The 19,009-nt window shown below is 45.3% G+C and overlaps 1 protein-coding gene across 1 annotated transcript in view; it reads left to right on the plus strand.

The window, feature by feature from the left end:
* p2rx2 (purinergic receptor P2X, ligand-gated ion channel, 2) overlaps window positions 1-19,009 on the plus strand; it is a 130,752-nt gene that overhangs the window by 88,476 nt on the left and 23,267 nt on the right. Inside the window, exon 9 of the mRNA XM_038776363.1 lies at window positions 3,790-3,880. Coding sequence (XP_038632291.1) covers window positions 3,790-3,880 — 91 coding nt within the window. The remainder of the gene's footprint in view (window positions 1-3,789; window positions 3,881-19,009) is intronic.

Consider the following 19,009-nt stretch of genomic DNA (forward strand, 5'->3'; position numbering starts at 1 on the left):
CAAAGGAGAAAGACCATGAATGTTGGCACTTCAAACTCCTTTCCATTTTAGACCATACACAATTGCACTTTTATGAATTCCATCTACAGCACTCAACAGCTTGACAAATGCTCCCAAATTCAGGATTTCCTCGACCGTGAGCATTGATGGTTAGCATGGGGAAGAATTTCAGTGGCGCAGGTTGACAGAAATAACACAAGTTTTTATAAAAGCAGAAAATGCAACAAATGCTCAGGGAATCAATGAGCATCCATGGAGAGCGAAAGGTAGGTTAATGTCTCAGGTTGACGACCTTTTGTCAGAATTGGAATATTTTACAGGAACAGGTGAAAGGGCAGGTGTGTGCCTGCTGCTTCCGTGGGAAGATGCTGGGGACAGAAAACAAGTGATTCAGCAGTGGACTGGGATGGCATGGAGGGAATACACACTTTGGAATCGTGAAAGGGGGAGGATGTATTTGTTTGGAAAGGGTGCAGGATGGTTGAGCAAATATGGAGCCTCGTAGAAGAATATGGAATTGTGTCATAGTTGTGGAAGGAAGGAAGTGGGATGGACGCAGTTGAGAGCCTTGACAACCATGAAGGGGAAGTTTCTATTGAAGAAAATGGGCACATTTTAGAAGCTCTGGTTGAAAGGTGGCAAAAATGATGTAATAGAAATGGAGAAAGGAACAGAATCTCTGTGGGAAATGGGGTCAGAAGGGTATATTTGAGGTAGTTGGTGGGTTTGCAGTAGACATCAGTCCAGACCCAGAGGTGCGGAATTCAAAGAGAAGGGAAGTCTCGCCTGTTTGGTGGTTACCACATCAGAGCATTATTTTTAATAAAAGGTACCAATCCAAAACGCTAGCCTGTCTTTCTCTTTCCAGTGCTAACATATCTACTGCATGTCACCAGAATGTTCTGTTATTTCAATCGGATCATAACGGACCAATGGAATCTACCTGTGGCAGCCCTCTGAAAGGACTATCTGAAAATGAAAATGGCTTATTGTCACGAGTAGGCTTCAATGAAGTTACTGTGTAAAGCCCCTATCTAATGTGTCTCACTGCCTTGCTCGCCTCCCATCACCCTGAAAGATTTTCCTTTTCATGTTTAAATCAAGTTCCCTTTTGAAGTTACTATTGGCACTGCTCCCAGCACCTTTTCAGGAAAGCATTCCGGATCATATCAATAGGTTACATAAAATAAAGTCTCATTTCTACACAGAGGGCATTTTAGGCAATTATATCCATGTGCACTGTTTAGTGATGTTCTTTTTTTAAAAATATTTTTTATTCTCCTCCTTTTTCCCACTTTCTCCCAAATTTACACCAACCAACAATAAACAATAATCAGCAACAAATATGTCAATCTCCATATCAGTAACAACGATCCCATCCTCCCACTAAACCCCAAACATTAGCCCGCATGTTCAGACAAACAAATGACAAAAAGGAATCAGGAATCACCCATAGTCACCATTAACACACACAGCCCCCCAACCCTCCCACCCACACGCCCCAACTAATGTTCGATGTTATCCAGTTCTTGAAAGTGCATAATGAATAATGCCCATGAATTGTAGAACCCCTCCATCCTTCCCCTCAGTTCAAACTTAACCTTCTCAAGAGTCAAGAATTCCAACAGGTCCCCCCGCCACGCCAGGACACAGGGTGGAGAGGTTGCTCGCCAACCTATCAGGATCCGCGTTTGGGCGATCAATGAGGCGAAGGCTACAACATCTGCCTCCACACCCGTTTCCAACCCTGGCTGGTCCGACACCCCGAATATGGCCTCATGGGGACCTGGGTCCAGTTTCACATGCACCACTTTAGGATTTACCCTAAAAATCTCCTTCCAGTAATCCTCTAGCTTTGGACAGGACCAAAACATTTGAATGTGGTCCCCCCCCCCCCCGGGCAACGTTCACATATGTCTTCTACTCCTTCAAAGAATCGGCTAATCCTTTCCCTCGTGAGGTGTGCCCTGTACACCACCTTCAGCTGTAACAGCCCAACCTCGTGCACAAGGTGGAGGCATTCACTCTCCGGAGCACCTCACACCAGACCCCCTCCTCTCTAACCTCTCCCAACTGTTCCTCCCACTTTGCATCGATCCCTTCCAGTGGTGCCTTCTCCTCTTCCAAAATAGCTCTGTAAACACTACTCCCTTCTCCAGTCCCCCTGTTGTCAGCACCAGCAATGTGGAGGCCGGCTCCACCGGGAAGCTCTGTATCTCCTTCCTGGCAAAATCTCGAACCTGCAAGTATCTAAACATTTCCCCCTGCTCCAGCCATACTTCGCTTCCAGCTCCTTCAATCCTGCAAACCGACCCCGAAGAAAGAAATCTTTTAGTGGTTTATTGATGATCTTGACAGTGGAAACAGTTTCCTCTTCTTAAAACCTTTTCATAATTTTGAACACTTTTATTAAATATCCCCCCTTCCCATCGCTGTTCTTAGGAAAACGATTCCAGCTTCTGGAATCTGTCATTCTGCAGTCTTTCTATGTAGCACAGTAAGACGTCTTACAACACCAGGTTAAAGTCCAACAGGTTTGGTTTGAATCACTAGCTTTCGGAGCGCAGCTCATTCCTCAGGTCAATTCACCTGAGGAAGGAGCTGTGCTCCGAAAGCTAGTGATTCAAGCCAAACCTGTTGGACTTTAACCTGGTGTTGTAAGACTTCTTACTATGCTCACCCCAATCCAACGCCAGCATCTCCACATCATTTCTATATAGCTGAAGTCCCTCGCTCCTGGTACCAAATTATTAAATCTTCCTTGCATTCTCTTCAAGGCATTAAAATCTTTATTAAAGTGTGGTTCCCACAATCGGACCTTTGAGTCCTTCTCCTCTCTGCCATTCAATAAGATCATGGCTGATGATTACTAATGCAATTATGTCCTTTTTTAAATAAGGAGACCAAACGGTCTTCCAGGTGGTCTCACCAATGTCCTATACGACAGTAGCAAAACATCCCTACTTTATATTCCATATTCCTTGCAATAAACAACAACATTGCATTATCTCTTGCCATACCTCGTACGCCATTTTTTGTGATTCATCTTCCAGGATACCCAGACTCTTGCACCGCAGAGTTCTGAAATCTCTCTCCATTTAAACAATCTGCTGCTTTTCGGTTCTTCCTGGCAAAGTGGGCAAGTTCACATTTTTCCACATTATAATCCATTTGCCAAATCTTTGCAATCTATTCTCTATTTCTTCTTTTGACCCCTCATATCCTCTTTACAACTTAATTTCCTCCCTATCTGTGTTATCAGCAAATTTAACAGCGGTATATCTGACCCCTTCATCCATGTCGTTGATATAGTTTGTACATAGTTGAGGCCCCAGCACTGTTCCCTGTGGAACTCTGCTCATTACATCTTGCCAACTCAAAAATTACCCAATTATGCTTACTTTCTGCTTCCTGTGAGCTAACCAATCCTCTATCCATGCTAATATGTTGCCGCTAAACCATGAGCTCTTATTTTACGTAGTAACCTTTGAAATGGCACCTTGTCAAATGCTCTCTGATAACCTAAGTACACAACATCCACAGTTTCCCCAACAATGGCGAATAATAATTTATAAACATTTATCTTCAGTTCTTCGTTTAACTGTGAAGCATTATTTATTTTTCAACATTTGTGTAAGTACATCTTCTTCAATTATACAGCATCTAATTATCACTGAGCATTGTTAGGTGCAGCTAAAAGTATTTGGGTGTGATATTCAAGCAAAGAATTTACCACTTAAAAACATAAAATCTTGACCTTTTTCTTTCATTTCTATTTCTAAATGGCAGGCATGCAAAGTACTACGTGGAGAACGGCACTGAATACAGGACTCTGATAAAGGTGTTTGGGATAAGAATTGACATTATTGTTCACGGTGAGGTAAAATCAATTTCTTATTTTGAATTGTTTTCCACTAACATGACTGACTAGCGAATGTTAAACCTCTGTTGAAAGTGGCTTAGCCTGATACAATGCATTCTGCTCACCTGCAAGTTTTAAACTTTCCCAGTTGTAGGTTAATATTTCAAAGTGGCCAGTCGATTCCTTTCTTTTCAAAATTTCCATTATCACTACTCTCAAATAAGCCGATCCTTTATCCCTCTATTCTATCTAATTCTATATTTAGCTTCAGCTCATCTTTCCACCATTATTGTGAGCTAAGGCTCAGTTGAAGCACACATGCCTCTGAAACAGAGATTTGTGCATTCAAGAGTCTTGTTCTGGGAATTGAGTACAAAAAAATCGAAGCTGACATTCCATTGCAGTACTGAGGGAGTCCTGCACTCTCAGAGATGCTAATCTTTAAGATGTTAAACCAAGGTCCTATCTGCTCTTTAAACAGACATAAAAGATCCCATGGCAATATTTATAATAATAATCTTTATTAGTGTCAGAAGTAGGCTTACATTAAAATTGCAATGAAGTTACTGTGAAAATCCCCTAGTTGCCACATTCCGACACCTGTTCGGGTACACAGAGGGAGAATTCAGAATGTCCAATTCACCTAACCAGCGCATCTTTCGGGACTTGTGGGAGGAAACCAGAGCACCCGGAGGAAACCCACGCAGACACGGGGAGAACGTGCAGACTCCACACAGACAGTGACCCAAGCCAGGATTCGAACCCGGTCCCTGGTGCTGCGAAGCAAAAGTGCTGACCACTGTGCTACCATGCCACCCTGAAGAAGAGTAGGAGAGTTATCCCCCGTGTCATGGATAATTAATAATCATCCCTCAATCAACATTCAAAAATACAGATTATCTGATCATTATCATATTCCTGTGTCTGAAAGTTTGCTGTGTGAAGATTTTAGCTGCTGCATTTCCTAGATTACGACCGTGACCACACTTCCAAAAGCACCTCAGTGGCTGTCAAGCAGTTTGAGATGTCCAGTGGTCCTGAAAAATACAAAATAAGTGCACTCTTTCTTTTTATGGTTTCCATCTCCTAGACAGGCAATAGGAGGATTACTTAGAGCCTATATGTAAAATACAGGATCGCACTCTGAGATCGCTTTGTAACAAAACAGCAAAACAGTTACAGAGAGGGAAGTTCTGACCTGCTTTTTAAAAATATATTTTTACTGGAATTTTCAATTATTTTTACAAATATTCCAACAAAGAATAAAAAGAAAGTAATTATCAATGCAAAACAGGTATAGTACAGAATAAGAATTATTGCAAAAATGGGAACCAATAAGACAGGATAAATTTAGAACAGTATACAGAGGGAACTAGTTTTTAATACTGGATTAGTCCAATAACAGGTTAATAACAGGTTAAGGGGTAAAGGAGGATAAGGCCATATAAGTAGGAAAGGATAACAGTTCAGGCTGTATAACTTAAATGTATTGCGAGGTCAATACTTACAATGTGGCTCATGGAAAGCCCAACAGGAGCAAGTCAGACAAGGTGGAGCCTAGAAATTTAAGATAGGGGACCCATACTAAGGAATGCATCAGATTTAGAACAGATCACAGATGTCAGGAATCCCATAGGAATATACTTCATAACTAATTTTTGCCAGTTTTAAATTGAAGGATTTTTGTCACTAATCCTGGAGCATAGGATATTCTTACGAGCTGCAAAAGTCAGGATATGTGAAATCTTTTTACATTAGCATCAGTCATTCTCCCATCTGAAAGACCCGGAGTTAGGAAAATAGGACTATGTTCTAAGGCTCTCTCAAAGATCTTCTCCAGCTCTCCGACTACACCAGACCAATAGGATTGAATACTCACATAGGATCATTCGCATACAATCATGGTCTACGACCAGGCACTTTAGGCACATCGGGAATATTGCAAGATCAAATTATCAAGTTGAATTATCAAGGATAAAGTCTGTAAATTGTAAATATTTACAAAATGAGTGGGACAGCATGGTGGCACAGTGGTTAGCACTGTTGCCTCACGGCGCAGAGGTCCCAGGTTCGATCCCAGCTCTGGGTCACTGTCCATGTGGAGTTTGCACATTCTCCCCATGTTTGCATGGGTTTCACACCCTCAACCCAAAGCTGTGCAGGCTAGGTGGCTTGGCCACACTAAATTGACCCTTAATTGGAAAAAATGAATTGGGCCCTCTAAACTTTATTTTTTTTAAAAGGAGTGTCTTGAGATGTTAAACTGTTGCCATAGCTGTTCTCAGGATGACAAGGAAGCACGTCTGAACATGTTTCCCAACCTACAAATGCCTGTATTCTTTCCCATATCAAATCCATGGTCTATTAGACCTGATGGGAATGCTGGGCTGCAGTGGATGAGAGGCAAAACAAACCTGTTGGATTTTAACCTCGTGTTGTAGCTCCCTGGAGCTGGAGCTTAGTAAATTTAAGGCGAGGGTTCTTCTTATCCAGATAAATGAACCGATCATTTCATTACTCTCGTTTAAAACTCTAGCTGACAGCAAGGTTGGCAACATCTGTAGGGGGTATAGCAATCTAGGTAACACATTCATTTTAATCAAGGCAATCCTGCCCAGCTGTGAAACCAGCAGGGATGATCAACAACCAAGTCCCACCTAATAGAAGCAAATAACTGAGGGAAATTGGCCCCATATAACTGCAAAAAAAAGAGGCAATCGTGGCACCCAGATACTTAAACCCCAATGGGGCTAATCTAAAGGGGAAATTTAAAGGAGGGGGAGCACGAGCCCTCAGCTATCCCACCGGGCCATCGGAGAACCCTGGGTAATCATGGTAAGTGCGGGGTGGCTCTCTGGTCATCCCCCTGGAACCTGGGCACCTTGGCACTACCCAGATGGCACCTTGTCATTGCCACCCTGACACTGCCAAGATGTCCGTATGGCACTGCCAAGCCACCAGAAGCACTGCCTGGGTGCCAGGGTGGCTTTGCAAAGGTGCCCAAGTGCCAGGGTGGCACTGCCATGGGTCAGGGGCCAAGGGGGGAAATGTCCATGAAATAAGGTTGAGGTGGAGGGGGGAGGGGGGGGTTTGAAAGGCGGAGTTGTGCAGGGCAGGTAAGTAGGGGCCTCTGGGAGGTTGAAAGGGTGATGAGTGGGGGTCCTGGAAGGGTGGGGGCTGCTGTAAGGGGGCTTAGGGGCCTGAAGAGGGGGGACTCCCAGGAACCGCAAAGCGGGGTGTCCTCGCTTGGGGATGTGAGGTAGTGCGCATGCGCGGCTCGGGACTTGGCCATTCTCCAGCCATTTTCAGCATGGGAGCCAGGTGTTTCACCCAGCGCTGCTGCTAGCCCCTCACCCGTCCCAGAATCAGTGAGGGGTCGTGACCAATTTTTTGGTTATAAAACTCCCGCAAATTCTCCATTCAAGCCGTCAGGAACCTCTGAAACGAGGAACCCAGTCGTAAGTATGGCCGAAACTGGTGAGAAACATACCAGGGCCCAAAAAAGTGACTAGGTTTCATTGAATAGCAGTGGGGAACTCACCGGCTGGAAATTCTCTCAAAAAACCACCACAAATGAACATAGAAATTTTGCCGGAGAATCGTGCCCTCTGACCTGATGATTCACTACGTTCAGCAGCATTCACGATTCCTCAGATACTGATACAGTCTTTTGGCATTACCATTGCTGAATCCCCCACGATTAACATCCTGGGGGTTACTATTGACCAGAAAATGAACTGGAACAGCCATATACTATGGCTACAAAAACAGGTCAGAGTTTGGGAATTCTGTGCTGAGTAACATAGAACATAGTACAGGCTCTTCAGCCCACGATGTTGTGCCGACCATTTATCCTAATCTAAGATCAACCTAATTTACACCCTTCAATTTACTGCTGTCTATGTGCCTGTCTAAGAGTCGCTTAAATGTCCCTAATGTCGTGGTGCATATAGGCACCAACGATATAGGTAAAAAAAGGGATGAGGTCCTACAATCAGAATTTAGGGAGTTAGGAGATAAGTTTAAAAAGTAGGACCTCAAAGGTAGTAATCTCAGGATTTCTACCAGTGCCATGGGACAGTCAGAGTAGAAATTCAAGAATAGTCAGAATGAATACGTGGCTTGAGAGATGGTGCAGGAGGGAGGGGTTCAGAGTTTTGGGACTTTGGAACCGGTTCTGGGGGCGGTGGGACCATTACAAACCAGATGGTCTACACCTGGGCAGGACTGGAACCAATGTCCTGGGGGTGCTTTTGCTAACACTGTTGGGGAGGTTTTAAACTAATGTGGCAGGGGGATGGGAACCAGATTAGGAAGTTAGAGGTCAGTAAAGAGGCAGCAACTAAAGCCAGTAAGGTACTAGATAATAAACTCATTGTGACTCAGGGGAAGAGTAGACAGGGAAGAGATGATGAACGCAAAGGAACAGGTGGTCTGAGGTGCATTTGTTTTAATGCGAGAAGTGTAGCAGGTAAGGCAGGTGAACTTAGGGCTTGGATCAGTACCTGGGAATATGATGTTATTGGTATTACTGAGACTTGGTTCAGGGAAGGGCAGGACTGGCAACTGAATATCCCAGGGTATAGATGCTTCAGGAGGGATAGAGAGGGAGGTAGAAGGGGTGGAGGAGTTGCATTGCTCGTCAGAGATGATATCACAGCTGTGATTAAGGAGGGCACGATGGAGGATTCGAGCACTGAGGCAATATGGGTGGAGCTGAGAAATAGGAAGGGTGCAGTAACATTGTTGGGACTTTACTACAGGCCTCCCAAAAGCGAGCATGAAGTAGAGGTACAAATATTCAGACAGATTATAGAAAAATGTAGGAGCAATAGGGTGGTTGTGATGGGAGATTTTAACTTCCCCAACATTGAATGGGATTCGTGTAGTGTTGGAGGCGTAGATGGAGCAGAGTTTGTAAGGAGCATCCAGGAGAGTTTTTTAGAGCAGTATGTAAATAGTCCAACTCGGAAGGGGCCATACTGGACCTGGTATTGGGGAATGATCCCGGCCAGGTGGTTGATGTTTCAGTCGGTGATTACTTTGGGAATAGCGATCACAATTCCGTAAGTTTTAGAATACTCATGGACAAGGACAAGAGTGGTCCGAAAGGAAGAGTACTAAATTGGGGAAAGGCAGAGTATAACAAAATTCGGCAGGAGCTAGGGAATGTGGATTGGGAGCAGCTGTTTAAGGGTAAATCCACATTTGAAATGTGGGAGTCTTTTGAGGAAAGGTTGATTAGAGGGCAGGACAGACAAAGTAAATGAGTTGATGGTGCAAATCACGGTGAATGACTATGATTTAGTGGCCATTACTGAAACATGGTTAAAGGATGGTCACGACTGGGAGTTAAATATCCGAGAGTATCAAACTATTCGGAAGGACAGAGTGGATGGTAAGGGAGGTGGTGTAGCTCTGTTATTTAAAGATGACATCCGGGCAATAGGAAGGGATGATATCAGTGCCATGGAGGATAAGGTTGAATCCATTTGGGTGGAAATCAGGAATAGTAAGGCGAAAAAGTCACTGATAGGAGTAGTCTATCGGCCACCAAATAGTAACATTATGGTGGGGCAGGCAATAAACAAAGAGATAACTGATGCATGTAGAAATGGTACAGCAGTTATCATGGGGGATTTTAATCTACATGTCGATTGGTTTAACCAGGTCGGTCAAGGCAACCTTGAGGAGGAGTTTATAGAATGTATCCGCGATAGTTTCCCAGAACAGTATGTAATGGAACCTATGAGGGAACAAGCGGTCCTAGATCTTGTCCTGTGTAATGAGACAGGATTGATTCATGATCTCATAGTTAGGGATCCTCTCGGAAGGAGCGATCACAATATGGTGGAATTTAAAATACAGATGGAGGGTGAGAAGGTAAAATCAAATACTAGTGTTTTGTGTTTAAACAAAGGAGATTACAATGGGATGAGAGAAGAACTAGCTAAGGTAGACTGGGAGCAAAGACTTTATGGTGGAACAGTTGAGGAACAGTGGAGAACATTCCAAGCAATTTTTCACAGTGCTCAGCAAAGGTTTATACCAACAAAAAGGAAGGACGGTAGAAAGAGGGAAAATCGACCGTGGATATCTAAGGAAATAAGGGAGAGTATCAAATTGAAGGAAAGAGCATACAAAGTGGCAAAGATTGGTGGGAGACTAGAGGACTGGGAAATATTTAAGGGGCAACAGAATGCTACTAAAAAAGCTATAAAGAAGAGTAAGATAGAGTATGAGAGTAAACTTGCTCAGAATATAAAAGCAGACAGCAAAAGTTTTTACAAATATATAAAGCAAAAAAGAGTGGCTAAGGTAAATATTGGTCCTTGAGAGGATGAGAAGGGAGTTTTAATAATGGGAGATGAGGAAATGGCTGAGGAACTGAACAGGTTTTTTGGGTCGGTCTTCACAGTGGAAGACACAAATAACATGCCAGTGACTGATAGAAATGAGGTTATGACAGGTGATGACCTTGAGAGGATTGTTATCACTAAGGAGGTAATGATGGGCAAGCTAATGGGGGCTAAAGGTAGACAAGTCTCCTGGCCCTGATGGAATGCATCCCAGAGTGCTAAAAGAGATGGCTAGGGAAATTGCAGATGCACTAGTGATGATTTACCAAAATTCACTAGACTCTGGGGTGGTCCCGGTGGATTGGAAATTAGCAAACGTGACACCACTGTTTAAAAAAGGAGGTAGGCAGGGAGCAGGAAATTATAGGCCAGTGAGCTTAACTTCGGTAGTAGGGAAGATGCTGGAATCTATCATCAAGGAAGAAATAGCAAGGCATCTGGATAGAAATTGTCCCATTGGGCAGACGCAGCATGGGTTTATAAAGGGTAGATCGTGCCTAACTAATTTAGTGGAATTTTTTGAGGACATTACCAGTGCAGTGGATAACGGGGAGCCAATGGATGTGGTATATCTGGATTTCCAGAAAGCTTTTGACAAGGTGCCACACAAAAGGCTGCTGCATAAGATAAAGATGCATGGCATTAAGGGTAAAGTAGTAGCATGGATAGAGGATTGGATAATTAATAGAAAGCAAAGAGTGGGGATTAATGGGTGCTTCTCTGGTTGGCGATCAGTAGATAGTGGTGTCCCTCAGGGTTGTGTTGGGCCCACAATTGTTCACAAATTATCTATGGAATTCCTTGCCCAGTGAAGCAGTTGAGGCTTCTTCATTAAATGTTTTTAAGGTAAAGATAGATAGTTTTTTGAAGAAAAAAGGGATTCAGGGTTATGGTGTTCGGGCCGGAAAGTGGAGCTGAGTCGACAAAAGATCAGCCATGATCTCATTGAATGGCGGAGCAGGCTCGAGGGGCCAGATGGCCTACTCCTGCTCCTAGTTCTTATGTTCTTATGTTCCTGTGAAAATGAAAGATAGAAATGGCAAGAGTAGGGAACCATGGATGACGGGTGAAATTGTGAGATGAAAAAGGAAGCATACATAGGATCAAGGCAACTCAAAACTGATGAAGCTTTAGAGGAATATCGGGAAAGTAGGACGAATCTCAAACGCGCAATAAAGAGGGCTAAAAGGGGTCATGAAATATCTTTGGCTAACAGGGTTAAGGAAAATCCCAAAGGCTTTTATTTGTATGTAAGGAGCAAGAGGGTAACTAGAGAAAGGATTGGCCCAATCAAAGACAAAAGAGGGAATTTATGCGTGGACTCAGAGGAAATGGGTGAGATTCTTAATGAGTACTTTGCATCGGTATTCACAAAGGAGAGGGACAAGGCGGATGTTGAGGCTAGGGATGGATGTTTAAATACTCTAGGTCAAGTTGTCATACGGAAGGGGGAAGTTTTGGGTATTCTAAAAGACATTAAGGTGGACAAGTCCCCAGGACCGGATGGGATCTATCCCAGGTTACTGAGGGAAGCGAGTGTCGAAATAGCTGGGGCTTTAACAGATATCTTTGCAGCATCCTTGAGCACGGGTGAGGTCCCGGAGGACTGGAGAATTGCTAATGTTGTCCCTTTGTTTAAGAAGGGTAGCAGGGATAATCCAAGGAATTATAGACCTGTGAGCTTGACGTCAGTGGTAGGCAAACTGTTGGAGAAGATACTGAGGGATAGGATCTATTCACATCTAGAAGAAAATAGACTTATCAGTGATAGGCAGCATGGTTTTGTGCAGGGTAGGTCATGTCTTACAAACCTAATAGAATTCTTTGAGGAAGTGACAAAGTTAATTGATGAGGGAAGGGCTGTAGATGTCATATACATGAACTTTAGTAAGGCGTTTGATAAGGTTTCCCATGGCAGGTTGATGGAAAAAGTGAAGTCGTATGGGGTTCAGGGTGTACTAGCTAGATGGATAAAGAACTGGCTGGGCAACAGGAGACAGAGAGTAGTGGTGGAAGGGAGTGTCTCAAAATGGAGAAGGGTGACTAGTGGTGTTCCACAGGGATCCGTGCTCGGACCACTGTTGTTTGTGATCTACATAAATGACCTGGAGGAAGGTATAGGTGGTCTGATTACCAAGTTTGCAGATGATACTAAGATTGGTGGAGTTAAAGATAGTGAGGAGGACTGTCAGAGAATACAACAAAATATAGATAGATTGGAGAGTTGGGCAGAGAAATGGCAGATGGAGTTCAATCCAGACAAATGCGAGGTGATGCATTTTGGAAGATCAAATTCAAGAGCGGACTATATGGTCAATGGAAGGGTCTTGGGGAAAATTGATGTACAGAGAGATCTGGGAGTTCAGGTCCATTGTACCCTGAAGGTGGCAACGCAGGTGGATAGGGTGGTCAAGAAGGCATACAGCATGCTTGCCTTCATCAGAAGGGGTATTGAGTACAAGAGTTGGCAGGTTATGTTACAGTTTTATAGGACTTTGGTTCGGCCACATTTGGAATACTGCGTGCAGTTCTGGTCGCCACATTAACAGAAGGATGTAGATGCTTTGGAGAGGGTGCAGAGGAGGTTCACCAGGATGTTGCCTGGTATGGAGGGTGCTAGCTATGAAGAAAGGTTGAGTAGAATAGAATTGTTTTCATTGGAAAGACGGAGGTTGAGGGGGGACCTGATTGAGGTCTACAAAATTATGAGAGGTATGGACAGGGTGGATAGCAACAAGCTTTTCCCAAGAGTGGGGGTGTCAATTACAAGGGGTCACGATTTCAAGGTGAGAGGGGGAAAGTTTAAGGGAGATGTGCGTGGAAAGTTTTTTACGCAGAGGGTGGTGGGTGCCTGGAACACTTTACCAGCGGAGGTGGTAGAGGCGGGCATGATAGCATCATTTAAGATGCATCTGGGCAGGTATATGAATGGGCGGGAACAGAGGGAAGTAGACCTTGGAAAATAGGAGACAGGTTTAGATAAAGGATCTGGATCGACGCAGGCTGGGAGGGCCGAAGGGCCTGTTCCTGTGCTGTAATTTTCTTTGTTCTTTGTTCTAATGACTCTGACTCCACCACCTCCACTGGCAGTGAATTGCATAAACACACCCCTCTCTGTGTAAAGAACCTCTGACATCTCCCCTATACCTTCCTCCAATCACCTTAAAATTATTTCCCCTCGTGGCAGCTCCTGACTCCCTGTTGCCTGTCCACAATTTACAAAGCACAAGTCAGGAGTGTGATGGAATACTTGCCAGTTGGCTGGATGAGTACAGCTCCAATAACACTCAAGAAGCTTGATACCAACCAGGACTAAGCAGCCCACTTGATTGGCACCCTATCCACCACCTTAAAAATTCCTTCCACCACTAACACACAATGGCAGTCGAGTGTACCATCTACAGGATACACTGCAGCCACTTCCAAATCCACAACCACTACCACCTTTCAGGACAAGGGCAGCAAACACATGGGAATATCACCACCTGCAAGTTCCCCTCCAAAAAGCCACGGACTATCCTGACTTGGAACTACATCATCGTTCCTTCACCGTCGCTGGGCCAAAATCCTGGAACACTAACAACTTTGTGGGTGTACCTCCAAGGACTGCAGCAGTTCAAGGCAGGGACTCACCACCACCTTCTTAAGGGCAATTAGAAATAGATGCTCTGTAAGATAGTCCTGGCTGGACAGGCAGTGAGATCTTTACCAGTGCTCTATGCTGGAAGGTGTCGGATAATCCTTACCCTTTTTACCTTATATAAGAGATATGTGGACTCATGAAGCAGCGATGTTTGATAAAATGTTTCATTTATCATCCCAAAGCATTCACCAGATGTATGTATATAGATTAGTATACCTGAGTAAGACACCCCCAAGATAAATACTCATGGGTAAAGGACACATCAGTTTTACAAAGGAACATCAATCCAGGTCATCCATGGAAACTTTTTTCAAAAGGCAATTAAAGGCACAGCTTAATTAGGACTTACATTTACATTGTGGTTTTCATTACCTCAGGGTGTGTCGGAGCACTTCACAAACAATGAAACACTTTTGAAGTGTAGTCGCAGTTGTAATTTAGTGAACAAATATATTCACAGACTTACAGTATCCAATTGTCTTCATTGTGGTTAACCATCACCGCTTCGGCTTCATCTTCTTGTTTCTGCTTCAGCTTCGTGCCTTGTCTGATTTATTCAGATATGTGCATTCTGAAGTTAAAGAACAATTGAGCTCTTGACAAAGAGTCATTGGACTCAAAACGTTAGCTCTCTTTTCTCCCTACAGATGCTGCCAGATCTGCTGAGATTTTCCAGCATTTTCTCTTTCATCAAATGAGCTCCTGAGCTGTCTTTCCAATTTTGTTCTACTTAATCCTGTCCTACCATAATTCCTACATTAGCCATGCTGCCTTGTTTCTATACTGCCAATTTGTGCACCCATCAGTAGGTTGCCTGGTTTTAGCTGCTCAAATCGAGCCTTGAGGACACATGGTGGTTCCTTAACTCTCAATTGGCAGTTTAAGTGTCCCTCATACATGTGCACCCTGTTGAACAATAGAATATTTTCCTTTGTGGATTTCTCAAGTGATTTCATTTTTGAACAAAACATAGTTTCAGCAATTCTACAGGCATTCTTCTGTTTACATAGATACATAGAATATAGGAGCAGGAGGAGGCCTTTTGGCCCTTTGAGCCTGCTCTGCCATTCAACACGATCCTGGTTGATCATCTAACTCAATAGCCTAATCCTGCTTTCTCCTCATAGCTTTTGATCCCATTATCCCCAAGTACTATATCCAGCTGCCTCTTCAATATATTTAAAGTTTTAGCATCAACTACTTCCTGTGGTAGTGAATTCCACAGGCTCACCAGTCTTTGTGTGAAGAAATGTTTCCTTATATCTGTCCGAAATGGTTTTCCCTGAATCCTCAGACTGTGACCCCTGGTTCTGGACACACCCATCATTGGTAATATCGTCCCTGCTTCTACCCTCTCTAGTCCCATTAAAATTTTATACGTCTCTATGAGATCCCCCCTCATTCTTCTGAACTCCAGCGAGAACAATCCCAACCTAGTCAATCTCTACGCTTACAAACGTAGTAAAAGGACACTGGGAGTTGCAGTCATTGTTATTTGTATGACTCCGCAGCTATGGTAGAAAGCTGCAGCCCTGCATTATAATTATCTTAAAGTTGCATTGCATGAAAGAGAAACTGTGACTTCCTGTTGCATATCAGCCTGCATATTGATCCACGGCTTGGCTAAATTAGCATCTTTGGAAAATGAAAGATATTCCCACACAGAGTTAGTTTGGCACACTCACTCCTGTGGGAATGGTTAAGAAGTGTCTTAAGGGGCAGCACGGTGGCGCAGTGGTTAGAACTGCTGCCTCACGGCACCGAGGTCCCAAGTTCGATCCCGGCTCTGGGTCGCTGTCTGTATGGAGTTTGCACATTCTCCCCGTGTTTGCGTGGGTTTCGCTCCCACAACCCAAAGATGTGCAGGGCAGGTGGATTGTTCATGCTAAAATGTCCCCTTAATTAGAAAAAATGAATTGGGTACTCTACATTTGTAAAAAAAAAGTGTCTTATAATATTCAACATTATGTGTATACCTTTGTTTTTCAATAACTTTATTGGAATCCAAGTGTGCATTAGGAAAAGGTCATCCACTATTGTAACAATCTCGCCAAAGCTAGTCTTCCAACACCAGACGCTTTTATTTACATAACAGAAAAGGCTGCAGCCATTGCTGATAGTGCACAGGTCCAAGCCAAGAGAGGCTGCAGCCATTGCTGATAGTGCACAGGTCCAAGCCAAGAGAGGCTGCAGCCATTGCTGATAGTGCACAGGTCCAAGCCAAGAGAGGCTGCCGCCATTGCTGATAGTGCACGGGTCCAAGCCAAGAGACCTACCGAATGCCGGACTAAGTTGCAACCGCGGGTTTTAAACTCCCACTGCTCATTTCCCATTGGGCGAGATCTTGCCCACTCACTAGGGAATTTCATACTCCACAAAGCCCACGGGAAGATCTATTGATGATCCTCCGTGTCCTTCATTGGCTGGGGAATTGAGTATAAAAATTAGCAAGTCATGTTGCAGCTGTATAGAATCTTAGGCCACACTTGGGAGTATAGTGTTCAATTCTGGTCACCACACTACCAGAAGGATGTGGAGGCTTTAGAGAGGGTGCAGAAGAGATTTACCAGGATGTTGCCTGGTGTGGAGGGCATTAGCTATGAGGAGAGGTTGAATAAACTTGGTTTGTTCTCACTGGAATGACGGAGGTTGAGGGGCGACCTAATAGAGGTCTACAAAATTATGAGGGGCATAGACAGAGTGGATAGTCAGAGACTTTTTCCCAGGATAGAGGGGTCAATTACTAGGGGAGATAGGTTTAGATTTGAGGGGCAAGGTTTAGAGGAGTTGTACGAGGCACGTTTTTTACACAGAGGGTATTGGGTGCCTGGAACTCGCTGCCGGAGGAGGTGGTGGAAGCAGGGACGATAGTGATGTTTAAGGGGTATCTTGACAAATACATGAATAGGATGGGACTAGAGGGATACAGTCCCCGAAAGTGTAGAAGATTTTAGTCTGGATGGGCAGCATGGTCGGCGCAGGCTTGGAGGGCCAAAGGGCCTGTTCCTGTGCTGTACTTTTCTTTGTTCTTTGTTCTTAGTGGCCACCATAACATCTCCTCACTCAAGTCCATTTCTCCCCACGTAACCTTGTTGCAAGAAAGTCCCTTCCACTACTTGGTGATCAGTCTGAGGCCAGTCGAGGGTGGGACTGGATCTGGTGGAATGAACCTACTTGGGGACCTTCATTTCCAGAGGGAGCATCAAATAGTTACTGAAGTGGGTTCTTCTTTGGGATCTTCTTCAGTTGGGGCACCAGCTTCCTCTACTTCCACCTCAAGAGTCCTTCTATGATTCCAGATCAGACCCCAACAGTGGCTAGGATACTGGACCGAAGTTCCAATATTTTAGTTTATTTCGTAAACCTGTGCAGAAGACTTCGCTCCTGGAATGACTGCATGAAAAAATAGAGAATTTGTATTTTACAAAAAAATTTTTTTTTTGTTATTTTCAATTAAGGGGCAATTTAGCGTGGTCAATCCACCTACCCTGCACAGCTTTGGGTTGTGGGGTGAGACCCATGCAGACACAGGGAGAATGTGCAAACTCCACATGGACAGTGATCTCGGGCCGGGACCAAACCTAGGTCCTTGGCACCATGAGGCAGCACTGTTAACCACTGCGCCGCTGTGTTGCCCTGCAAACTTTATTATGAACAAAATATTACACTCTTTAACATTACACCTGAAAATAGTCTCTTGAACAGTACTACTCAATGCAGTAAATACAATTCCCTTAATTACTATCTCTATTCCCAATTAAACAAGAAGAAAGAAAAAAAAGCATGGAAGCATGTCTATTGCAGGCCATGAAGGATGATGATGGCACGCCCTGCGATGAGCTCCTGGCTCCACATCATTGGACAATGTCTGACCCATGGCCACGGTACCACCCTCCACCCGGACCATCCCTGCATGCGGCCGTGACACTGCAGCGCACGGTCCCGTCCTCTCCCCGGGGGGGAGGGGGGGCACACTCACCTGGGGCCGACGTGATACTACCCCTCACACACACACTGGCTCTCACCTCGTACCACCCCCCCGCACGCTTCGGACAGAGCACAAAGGCTGATTAGTATGTGTGAAAGTGATTTTAATGGCAAACAGTCATTACGCGTACCCTAGCCCCTATAACCCGTCTGTGCCCTGTACCAATGCCAACTTACTCAGTGTCTAATTGTTTGGCCTTACGGGCCCTCTGACTACGTCTAGGTGGTTCCCCAGACGGTACAGCAGAACTGGAGGTGGACTCCTGTGATTCCTGCCCTGTGACTCGGGATTCCTTTGGCGGCCGTTTCCTGGGGCGCTCCGGCCAAGATGGGCCAGGCTGCGGCTCGGGTGACTGGGATGGCGAGCTGCCAGCCTGTCCTGCCTGATGCCCACCAGATGCACCTGGGACGGAAGTGGGGGGAGGGGAGTCCGAGGTGCTGTGGTGTTCCGGAACCTCCCTTACAGGGCGACCCGGGATGGGCCCCAGCACCTCCTCCTCCCTTGGGGTGCCCGATGGCCCCCGGGCCTCTACATGGGTCGGGGATGCGAATGGACCAGCCATCCAACGCCCCCCTGACACCTGGCGCTGCCAGTCCTGGAGGCCCGCCTTGCTATCGACAAGGGTCTGGAAGTTTGCAGCCATGGAGCTCAGGGAGTTGGCCATCCCTGTCTTTGTCTGGGCAACGCCGGCCAGCACCTGGGCAATGGCGCCGATGCCCTCAGTGATGGCCTGCTGAGACTGGGCCATGGCATTGAGCGCCTCTGCCATCTGCCGTTGGCTCATAGCTTCCTGTGAGAGGGCAGCCATGTCCTGGGCCACAGACGCCATCTGCACGGAAAGCCCCAGGCCTTGCATACTGCTCCCCATGTCTGACACCGTCGCACCCATTGCCTCCACCACAGACGCCACCCGTGCGGTTTCGGCCTGGGTGGCACACATGACCGGCACCACTCCCAGCTCCTGGACATGGGTGGACTCCTCCACCTGCGTCTGCAGCTGCCACAAGCCGGCCGTCACCCCCTTCGATTGTCCCTGTTTCGGTGACTGCATCGGGTCTATGGGTGGGTGTAGTAACTCCAGGAACCCGCGACCTATCTGGGCGGCAGATGTTTGCTTGGGCCAGGATGCCCTCCAACCTCCCGGCCCCTCGGTTCTC

This window comes from Scyliorhinus canicula, chromosome 1 (genome assembly GCF_902713615.1).
Source record: "Scyliorhinus canicula chromosome 1, sScyCan1.1, whole genome shotgun sequence".
Classification (NCBI taxonomy): domain Eukaryota; kingdom Metazoa; phylum Chordata; class Chondrichthyes; order Carcharhiniformes; family Scyliorhinidae; genus Scyliorhinus; species Scyliorhinus canicula.